Source organism: Athene cunicularia (genome assembly GCF_003259725.1).
Source record: "Athene cunicularia isolate RWA chromosome 2 unlocalized genomic scaffold, athCun1 chr2_part1, whole genome shotgun sequence".
In the NCBI taxonomy this organism is placed as follows: Eukaryota; Metazoa; Chordata; class Aves; order Strigiformes; family Strigidae; genus Athene; species Athene cunicularia.
In genome coordinates this window covers 77,006,754-77,018,248 of record NW_020799095.1, presented here as the reverse complement: position 1 = coordinate 77,018,248, position 11,495 = coordinate 77,006,754, and the positions used below count along the sequence as shown (strand labels likewise).

General features: G+C 37.7%; 1 protein-coding gene across 3 annotated transcripts in view; it reads right to left on the bottom strand.

Moving 5' to 3' along the window:
- SEMA5A (semaphorin 5A) overlaps positions 1-11,495 on the bottom strand; it is a 341,520-nt gene that overhangs the window by 70,085 nt on the left and 259,940 nt on the right. For all 3 annotated transcript variants that reach the window (XM_026842316.1, XM_026842312.1, XM_026842315.1), the window contains exon 16: positions 3,948-4,095. In XM_026842316.1, the coding sequence (XP_026698117.1) occupies positions 3,948-4,095 (148 nt within the window). The remainder of the gene's footprint in view (positions 1-3,947; positions 4,096-11,495) is intronic.

Sequence of the window (11,495 nt, the reverse complement as noted above, 5' to 3'; positions counted from 1 at the left end):
AAAATCTATCACGACTGAAATGAGAGCACAGACAAATATATGTAAAGTATGTCACCCAACTTAAGCCTCAAACTAGATTTCTTATTCTAGCTATAATTCTTTTAAAAAGTTATTTTTTATTACTGGCCTGAGGCAAATTCAACTGAGATTATTCTTCTTGGGGGAAAAGAACCATTTTCTGAAGGAAATGTACAACTTATCTGAGTACACTGTAAAATCTGAAGATATTTGTCCTCTGAGTCATATTAGCAAGTCCACAGAATTCCACAGTTCCAACTCTAGTGCAAGTATCACCGGAATACATGAGAGCAATACCTGGTTTGTGATCTACTTAAACTTTCTATTACCAGATTTTAGCTGCTCTTAAATTTGGCCATGACAGTCCTATCTCTTATTAGACAATTTCAAGCATTCTTTACTAACTTTGATTAACATAAAGACTTTGACAGGTCCTTATGGCTCCAGATTTTCATTTCAAGATTCATCTTTTTAACCTTTAAGAGCCTCTGTGGTCTAATTCTCCTATATCTTAACAATTTATGGTTTTCTATATTCAGTGTAAATTCTTTCAGTCCTAAGTCTCTAGCCATCTATTTTCATGTATTGAATGCAGTTCAACGAGATGCATTTTTAATATATTACATTTTAATTTGGAGTATTTATATGCATCAAAATATTCATTATTATCATCACTATGATTTAATACGATGTTAAGTTTGCAATAATTACAGGGAGTCTTATTAAAAAATATTCAAGTGTCTTGGTTGATTTCTGCTATAAGACCGATAAAGCCAGAGAACCAACTGATGCGAAACATGCAAAAAGTAAACACAGGGAGTAGCTGCCTGCTGTGATATTACAGACTAAGAGCAATACAACCAAACTAAAAGGAAGGAAAGATGCTCAGTAAAAATTATGTGGTACAAATTATTAGGTGGATGCAGACAACAGCTATGAATATGGTAAAAGCTGCAAAATGTGATTATGATAGTCCATACCATAGTCTTAACAGCCTGGTTGCAGACTGGAAAACAGAAAAGGTAGTTTCTGACATAAAATCTGGTCCCCTTATACTGCTGGCAAAGAAGCTGCAAGACTTCCTTTCTTAAGCCTTATAAAAACATTTGTTGTTGTTTTTATCCCCCAACCCCCCACTGAAAAATGGTTCTAAAACCAAAGAATTGGCATAGTTGAAAGGGGTCCCAAGACAGCATTTAATCCAACCTACAGCTCTGATGTGTCAAAAATTGCTTTTCAAGATGAAATGAAGCCTATCACAGTTATTATCTTCTTAAATAATATGTTCTCCAGTCCTCTATATACACGTTTTCCTTTCCCACTTTTTACGAATACAACTCTTGACTTTACAGACCACAGACTCTGAACTATACAGCTGCAGAAGGCCTATGGCAACGCATGCTGTTCAAACACTGGGAAAGTTTCCCAGAGCTCATCCACACTGAAGGCAAATAAGAAACCTGGAGAGGCTCCTTTCAGATTAAAGCTATCATCTAATGGTTTAAAGAGAGAACTGGGTATTTTAAGTTCCTGAGCCTTTTCTCAGCTATACCTTTAATTCACTTGGTGAAAGTTTGGTTCCTAAAATCTTTTAGTCCATACCAGATATCCAGTAGACAGAGTAGATTACTACCACTTGCAACTTTTCCCAAGATTATTTAGCTTTCCAAGTGCTCTGAGATACTCAGAATAAATGGTTTTAAAAACAAATTAACTTCAGTAAATATCTTTCACCACCCAATGTTAGTATCACGACAGCTGGTAAAGATGGAAAATTAGTAGAAATAAGGCACAATAATTTCTCCTTTATTCACCAGAGTAAAAATCCCATAATTCTAATTGTTTTGAAGGATACATACCTACAACAATAAAACCAAAAATTTGAAGCACCTCCAATGAATAAAGAAGTTTTGATAGTCCTGCTCCTTATTCATTAAGATTTTCTTAATATAAATATTTTACCCGTGACAATTAAAAGAAGGCATAAAAATATTTCAGGTTGCTCTTTCCTACATTAATGAAACAAACTCTTAGAAGAAATAAAGTACTTTCTTTGTCAGTTACACTTATTGACAAGGTCCTACAACAGCTGCAAAACTTTTGACTCAAGACAGATAACTTCCACATTCAAATTCACTGAAACTTGAACAGAACACAGACTTTATACCCAAGTCCTTTGTCTTGCAACACCAGGGTTTATAGAGGATTTCTACCTTAGGCTGGTTTCCTTTGGTGCCTAAGTATTAGCAAGACAACTATGTACTCTAAAGCTAAGTGCTTTTTTGAAACCATCAACACAATAATTTTCTAATTAATAAAAAAAATCCCAAAATCATTTCCATAGCTGAACTGGTAACTATTTTGTAACACAGCAGAGACAATGTGCTAATAAATTACAAACACCAGTAATATTAATCTCAAATCAGTTATAATTAAGACATTTTGACACTACAGGTTTTCCTGCTATCCTCATGGATCTTCCAAGAAAATTAGAGCAATGTATTTTTCATTTCAGATGGTGGGAAGATTCTGTGCAAAACAAAATACTGCTTTATTTCACAAACATTAGTATGGGATAAACGGGGATGACTGAGACAAAAAACCTTCAGATCATGATCTTTTCTGTGCTAGTCAACAATAGATCTAGACCATATGTCTGCTTTTTTGTCTACCATCAGGGGGAGATAAAAATTTTGGAAAACTTGGTGTAACACTGTTATTAGGTCAATTCTTAAAGTTCAATTGAAAGACAAGAACAAACCTGATGCATGCTTTCAATCTACCAAAAATGCAGTTCTACCAACAGGATAAATGTTAAAATGAGAACAAATGCTGGGAAAATGCACACAAAACCTTTAAATTGGAAAAAGGTAATAAATGATCCTTTCTTTATTATTGATTTACTGCCAGTCTAACAAATAGACCACAGATGATGACAAACCTCAGAATTAAGCTTACTCTCTGAAGTGAAGGCATGCAAAAATTGGTTTAATATGTAAAAAAAAAAAAAAAAAAGTATTTTTCTTTTACCTCTTTAATATTTTGGAACAAAATTGAGTACATGTTTCTCAGTGTGCAACACTAGGCTTGCCCATTAAGCACAACTTGGCTAAAACCAAATTATCATTTTTTTCTTTGAGCTGTGCTCATTCTTGGTTACTGGGGAGATTAACACCACCATTCGTCATTCACCAGCATAATCTGTCTTCTGCAGTTTTGACCACTTCAAATTTTCATCCAGGTTATGCTTTCTACATAGTAGTCCCCTCAGTGACAATCCACCACTAGAATTCAAATTATCATGGAACAGCACCCCAAGGTTTGTCTTCTGATATTCAACTACACTTGCTAAGACTTTGCTTCAGCTGCCCATTGTCCTGCAACAATATTCCTTCCTCTGGCTCTGACAGTGCTAACCAGTCAGGAATGCTCACACCGAGGTTATCTTCCCCGTGCACTGCAATGAATGTGTCACCCTGCTCTCCACATGTCTGTGATACATTTCTCTCCTTCACTCATATACTGCTATGTATTCACCTTCAAAAAAACAATGTCCCATGTATTTAGATTTTAAATTTATCTTTTTCTATGCTGTACAGGACCTGATACTCTGGAGTCCTGGGTTCATAGCTAGAGTTCCTATGTACTCTGGTGATAATAAAAACCATCATAAAACTGCCAAGGACACATCCACACCTGCACCAACCTTGCCTCAGGAAGCTCATATTCAAGATGATATTGTGAAAAAGCTGAATTATATATACCTCTGACTGATAAACTGTGTGAATTTCAGCACACACAAGTAACACATTCTAGTGCCTCATGTTAGGGTAGAGCACACAAACATACACAGATACCCTATGGACATAGAGACATCCATGGCATATGGCCCTAGACATTTGCTGAAGGGAAAGCTGAGAATTACTTACCACACTGCAGCCAGGACAGTCAGGACCATTTTCACATATCCTACGCCGTGCCTGGATCCCCCCTCCACACTGAGCAGTGCAGCGTTCCCATGGACCCCAGCCTGTCCAAAACACATGAGGGGGGCACAACAAATGCTCATTGCAGTACCTGTGAGAAAAGGCAAACACGGAAGCAAAGAATCTGTTTAGAACCAAGGCAAGACCTTCTCCCAAAGTCCTTCATTTTCATTATTCAGGTAGATGTTTGTTCAGGGAAATATTTTACACAAAGGGCCCCTCTCTATTCACAAAACACTGAACTCACGGTTGTCAACCTGCACAGTGTCCAAACACTTGAGATTTTTTTTCAGGCCGTAATTGCGTGGGGGAAGCATTTGTTTGCTTTACTCGGTGCTTTTACACAATCCATGTGATACAACAATGTTATTGTACTGTGAGCACGTAAGCAAGGTTGACAATTACTTTATTAAAAACAGTGTGGCTATACATCTGGGGCAGAAATGAGACAACAGAATGGAAGACAACCATTTACTGCGAGCAGCCTTTTATCAGTCTCCAGCCAAGCATTCGTTAGGATCCATCTCTCTCCTCTTCAGAGGGCCAAACTTGCTTTTTGCTTTCCAGTGTCTCCTCTTTTATGGGTAAACTAAAAACTAAAACTTGATTCGAGTCATAAAGAACTGTACTGTTTTCATGTTATTACTTTATCTTTTAAAGGGTGTTTTTAGCTATCATAATCTTTGAAGGATTTCCCAGTGGGTTGCAAACTGATTCAGAGGCCTACCAGGTTCTTCAGGGAATCAAGAATATTTTACTACTGAGCTGTAATTATTGTAACAAGATATTCAGATATGTGGGAGTGTCACAACTTTTAGTGATTTTTTAAACATCTTTTGCAAAAACGTAAGATTATGGATTTTTTAAGTGTGCCATCCAATAACACTAGCTGTAGCATATGCTGCTTAGTAAGGGCCCTCCACACAGGTCCAGAGGATTTGGGCCACCAGCAAGTGTGACAGGGGCTCTTAAAGAGACAAAGCTGTTATTTCAGATAAAGGAAAGCCATGACATATTCAGAAAACAGATGATCCTGAAGGACTGCTCTCATATTTTACGGATGTGGCTAAGTGGCTCTTGTTCCAACTACTGACTGTCCTTAACAAACAAACCAATCTGTTACAATATTTCTTCATTTTTTATACCAGCCATCCAAAAATCCACTGTCTTCTTGCCCTTCTAACAAGTTTCCATTACTTTGCACTCTCCTGCAAAGGAAACAGAGTCCAATACTTCAGTAATTAATTTTCTATGAAAAGAGAAATGGCAGTATAAACAAAAATTTTTTTTTTTTTTTTTTTTTTTTTCTTCCCTCAGAACACCCCAAGATCCTCAAGCTCTAATTCTTCCTTACCAAGGAATTTGCACGTTCAGAGTTCCATGGGAAAAAAATGTTTTTTGTATATGTTGTATACTACAGTAGCCTTATTACATATGCTGGAGTCTATGATTCTGAATTTGTCCCTAGGCCTGAGCAACTCCATCAAAATTTAAAAGCTTGGGCATGGGGTAAATAAGGTAGTGACATTTAGTTTTGTGTTTCTGTGTAGTTAAGGAAACTATTAACAGCTTGTATTGACCTTATCTGCTGTTTATCAGTAAACTGAGGAAAAAAAACCCAAACCCTCAATATTTATAAATCTCTTACCTCAGAACTCAACAGTGCATGATTTGAGTAAATGTTTTTCAAGAGTAGCTTATACATAAACTACTTTTTTTTTTTTTTTCCCTTCTGCATGTTCAATACTTTCAATTCACAGTTCACATTATGCCATCACTAAAGATGCATAGGAATGTTCAGTGCCTGGATATTCTTCCCCCAAAACTCCAACAACTGCACACATTTTTTATCACATGCAGTGATTTATGTGACTATGTGTGATAGTTTGTCTCTGTGATCATTAGTTGAGAATGTGCACCTAATGAAACATATATGTACCATCACTATTTATTTCATCAAATGAGTACCTATTTTGCATAATTTCATTAGTTTTTAATGGAGATGTGCTAAGTTAATTTTGCACATAGGATAAAGCAACTCTGCCATGAAGTTGATAATTGCTGATATTCAGCCATGCAAGAGTAAAATTAAGGGTGGGACTCATCTTGCCTTAAAATATAGGCATTTACACTGTAGCTGTCTATAAATGAAGTAGTCATCTAAACTTGATCAACAGTTCATGGAAAGAAACAGTCCTTTTAGAAACATATTTCTGTCACACTAATACAAATGTCTAATGTGTATCATACAAAAATGATCCTCAATATACTGATTTCTCTCCATTGATTCTAAAGGCTGTGTGGGAGTCAGACATCTAAGCTCCCATTACAGCCAACGAAAATTTTGTCAGTACAAGCTAAGGAGACTAGAATGAATAAATTGTCACAATTTAGGAATATACAGTAGAAGGAGAAAAATCACTCTTCTCCACAGCCTGTATTGATTAGATTTCTACAGACTGAAGTGGAAGTTCAGAAAACTGTCTCACACAGAAGCATTCACATTTGTGGACACCTGAAGTTAAGTGTGACAAATCTCACTTAGATGAGACTCATCACACAGTGCCTCTTCTAGTGTCAATGTGCCCTAGCACCTGCTCTCTTACTTAAGCAGAAAAGAAATTTAACAACTGACACAGTAAGCACTTCAAAGGTTGGCAATTTTGTTAACCAACACCAAAGACGCAGTTGAAACCACAAGATGAAACTGAAAAAAGCACTAAAACGTCTATGCACGCCACTTAACTTTAATTTAGGACATTTAAAAAAAAAAAAAAAGTCAACAACAGAGTGTCAATTTTTCCCTTTTCTCAGGAAAAGAAAAAATAAAACAGCATACAAGTAGAATCTTATTTTCATTTCAGACAGTTGGTCTCTGAAAACATCAGGTATGTTTTCACAGCTAGAGACATCCTTGCAACTGATCTTTGAGAGCTGTGCTACAGCATGGGGCTTTGAGCCAAGTTTCATTATATCTCTTCTTGGTTGCATTTCAAGTCACTCAGTAACCCTTTTTCCCTTTTGCTCTTTCTTCCCCTCTTAATTTTGTTCTCAGGACCCACAGGGCTAACATTTTACAGTAATTCAACAAAACATGCAATGCAAGAAACTTGAATCTGTGAAACCAATGCCCTCTCCCCTAATCTAACTGCAATGAGGTCAGAAAAGAGAACAGCCTAGAGAAATGTGGGGTTTGTACAGTGACCCTTCCCATTTCCCCTTGTAGTGAATCCAAGTTCAGTGCCCTAATAAAAGAATTGCCATACAGGGGAAAGGAGAACATCCCCTGTCCAGTTGTGTCCACAACCACTAGTTCCTACAGTAATTTAAAAATTTTTGTTCCGTACAATTCCAGTACAGCTGGAATTACTATATTTGTTCTTATGAAGATCTCAACCTTTAGTAAAACATCAATTTATTTCAGTGTTGCCATGCAGCACTGAGTACCACAGGCTAATTGCATGACAGTTACAAATGTGTATTTTTTATTCCACAAAAAGGTGTTATTTAATTTAAACACATAATTCTTAATTTTGAACAGTCTTACACTAGCTTGTATGTAAGAAAAACAAACTAACCTTTATCACTGTCTGCCCATTCCTATGCAATATATTGTTATATGGTGGGTACTTGTGCTTACCAGCTGGTGACTTACTGGGAAGCACAGACTACAGAGGTTGATGGGAATGCTAGATCCCTTTAATTGAAGGCAGACACAACACACATGCATTACTGGATTGAGACTGCTGAATTGACAGAAATCCCCACCCAAAAGACTGTTGAAGGTGGCAAGGGCCAGGGCATGTGCTCCCAGGGGCTTCTGTGGAAGAGGAGGGAGCAGAGAAAGCAAGGGGGGTGGGAGCACACACTTCCCAGCAGACAAGACAGGCATGAGAGTGCAAGCAAGCCCAAAGCCTTGTGGTGTTTGGCCTCTGCTGAAGGGGACACAAGCTACAGGACTGCTACCCAGGACTGCTACACAGAGCAGGAACTTGACTCTCAGCAGTTCTTCCTTCTTGTGAAAACAAACCAAAAATCTCTGAATATCTGCTGAGGATTGTGTACAAAAAAAAAAAAAAAAAAAAAAAAAAAAAAGGTGGTAATACGTACTGCCTCTTATCTTCTTATACACCAAAAAATTTCCAGGACTTTCAAACATTTACTCCCCATCTGAGGCCAATTAATTTTTCTACTTCTCATTTGTCATGCTTTTTTTCTTTCTTTTTTTTCTTCTATGTAATAAAAGATAATTACATTCACTAAAAACAATGGAATCTCATTCCAATATCCCTCATTTCTGCACAGATAGAAGGAAGACCAGTGGACTTAATGAGCCCATATCCACAGCATCTTCCACAGAAAGACGAGGACAAATACTTTCCCTCAATTAAAAGTCAAGACAGGATACTATAGACTCTATAAACTAAAACCTAGAGAGTTTTCCAGCAGCTTCAGTGATTATTTCTCATACGGGAAAACCCAGAAGTTTTTAACTCCCTAATGAATTCATCGGGATGTCTTCCATCTGGAGTCTTAACTATAAAATTATTTTATCTGATTAGCAAATTTTGTTAAAATACTATTTTTACTCCCTCTCCATATTCCAAGTGCACATCAGCTGCACTTTTGACCTATTTCTACAAGGCATATTTGTTTTGTGTATGAGCCTTTGCCACCCACTCACAACCGCTTTCCACCCCCACACCCCTTTAACAGCAGAGCATGAAACAGTTTAACCTATCTGCAACACTTTAAATTGGTAAATATTGCTACTGATTTCAAGGGAATGAGGAGCAACCACAGAACTGCCAGACACATTAGCCATGATAACGTGATGGCTTTCATGAGGTAAAACAAACATAACCTAGACAAACATTTAGTTCTTAACACATGAACAAATACTCTTAAGCTGAATATGCATTCACATCTGCAGGTGAATTTACCTCAGCTATATGCTGCCTTTCCTGTGTTTGCTTTCTATGGAGTTACGCACTGGGCTTCTACTGAAATCACTTTGTTGAAAAGCTGTTTCAAAGTTTGGCACATGTTGACTCTGGAAACTGAATCAGGTACTTACGCCACTGAACATGTGATGGTTCTATTTAGGCTCTGCCAGGGCCATTCAATCCCTGCCTGAACTGTGCAAGAAGTGCTGGACCTTTGTCCTTGGCCCACTGTGAAGCCCCTTGGTCTAGACCTCAACATGTGGACTGGCTTCAGGCCTTGGTCCTGTCACTGTAGACCTACCTGGTGACCATTCAACCTGATCCTAGCCCTGGCCTGTGGCTTGGCTCCTCAGCTGGACTTCTTACCTGCCTCATCACCATATCACCTATAATCTAGACTCTTCATTGGATCTGGCCACAGTATCCAGGCTTGCCCTGCTGGGTGTGGTTGGATGGGCCCTGGCTGGCAAGTTTCCCAGGAGAATCTGCTTTTTACAGCTCTGAAAAGATTTATTCAAGTACTTGGCCTGACAGTGACAAAAATCCTGGCATACAAGTGATGCCTCATTCCTCTAGCTGCTTTACAAATTATATGACAAAACTTCCTAAGATACCACACCTTCTGGAAATAAATTTTAAATTTACTTTAAAATCCCACTTTAATAGTATCAGCATACATCACAGATAATTTAAAGAAAATCAGGGTAGAGGTAGGAAGGTCAGCTGTGAGCAAGCTAGTGAGAAGATGGTGCAGGGCCAGTGAGAATGAAGGGTGTTACAAGGAGATAGGAAACAGCGACAAAGGAACTATGAGAGAAAAAAGCATCCTGCAGTAAACTCAGACACATACATCCCAGATTGCTGCTGAACTGGATGAAGAGGGAAAGGACAAGTAACCTGCTGGCTATGAAAGCAAAGCAACATAAGCCTGCTGTTCCTTCAGAACAGTTACATACCCAAATTCAATCCTTCTAGGCTGCTATTATTTCAACTCATTGTAAGTATCACTTTCCAGTTTGTAATGGCTTTTTTAGTGCACTCATTGTCTTAATAGTGGATATTTTCTCCTATAATTATGGAAGTATTTCTCATGCTTTTTTGTAGTTCTTTGAAGCTCCTTATTGGGCTTCCATTCCATGTTAAACTTAAGATGAACAATGACTACTAACAGTCATAGTCCATCACAAAAAAGTCTATCCAAACTAAATTTTTTTCTTCTATGTTCAATCTCATTGTGTCTTGCCCTGGACTGACCTCTCAGTTCAAGAAAATAACTGTTATTCATGCTGGGACAGACCTATGTAACAGCAGATATAATCTACATTTTCGTGGTGATGTCTTTTTGGTTGGGCAATCTGTTTTCAGAAAGCAATTCACAAAATAACGAAATGCTCTCCTCTGAAATGAAATGGTAAATATTCATGGCTCTGAAACAGCAAGAAGTGTTCACATGTACTGTGATACAGATCCTTTACGATTAGAGTTAGAAAGACCAGGTCCCTGATGATCTACTAATACATAAATATGTGATGCAACTTCCCTTCAACGGAATCTCTTCATCTGAAGAAATGCCAGAGTTGCTGTTTAATTAAATCCTTCACTGAAACTCATCTAAAGGTTACTGAATCTTGTTTTCATCCAACAGTAATATAGGATACTAAATCGTCCATACAGAAACACTGAAGTAAGCTGCAATGCATATTGAGAGGAAACATATCTGCATACATATCTTGGAACAGATGACTACAGTACTCCAAATTCTCACACCAACACCAGTCTGCTGCTATCTAGCTTTTTGGCATGCCTCGGGAAACAACATAGTGCACCTAAGAGTTGCACTTTATCTGAATATATTCTAGTCTGATTTAAAGAAATAGTTCATTTCTATTAAAATTCCTAACACAATTACATTAGGATGCATGCAAAATGGAATCAGAGGCCTGAACTTTACATTCTGAGCTAGTGTCAAAATACCCAGCTCAGCGTCAAAGCAGTAGATGATGAAATCAAACTATGAGCTGACTTGATCTGCTCAGGGGTTAATATATATATATATATATAAACAAATTAAAAAAAAACCCTCAAACCTTACTAAAGGATATTTGAGTTCAAGGTGTATTATGTTTACTGAATATAAAACAAAGCCCTTGCAACTTCCTTTCATGTTATATAGATGCTTAATTCATTTAAGACAGGAAAAAAATGAACTCATGGCATCAGTAACATAGTGCTGTAACCTTACTATATTTTGCTCTGAATTCCAGGTCTTGAGGCTGGGCGAGTTACAATTCAAACACACTGCAATCAATTTTCAAGGAAAATCAATTTTCAAGGACTCAAGGGACAGCAGCACATTGCTTCAGCACAATTCTCTGGCACTACCAGGAGCTCTCAGCTGGCTCGAGAGGGATGCAGGTAAGTGAAAGATGAAAGAACCACTGCAGACCCACAGCCTTGCTAATGGGAATACTGCTACCATGCAGCAGTGTAGTTAAAGAGAGAGGGGAAGGGGAAGGGGAAGGGGAAGGGCTTTGTTTTATATTCA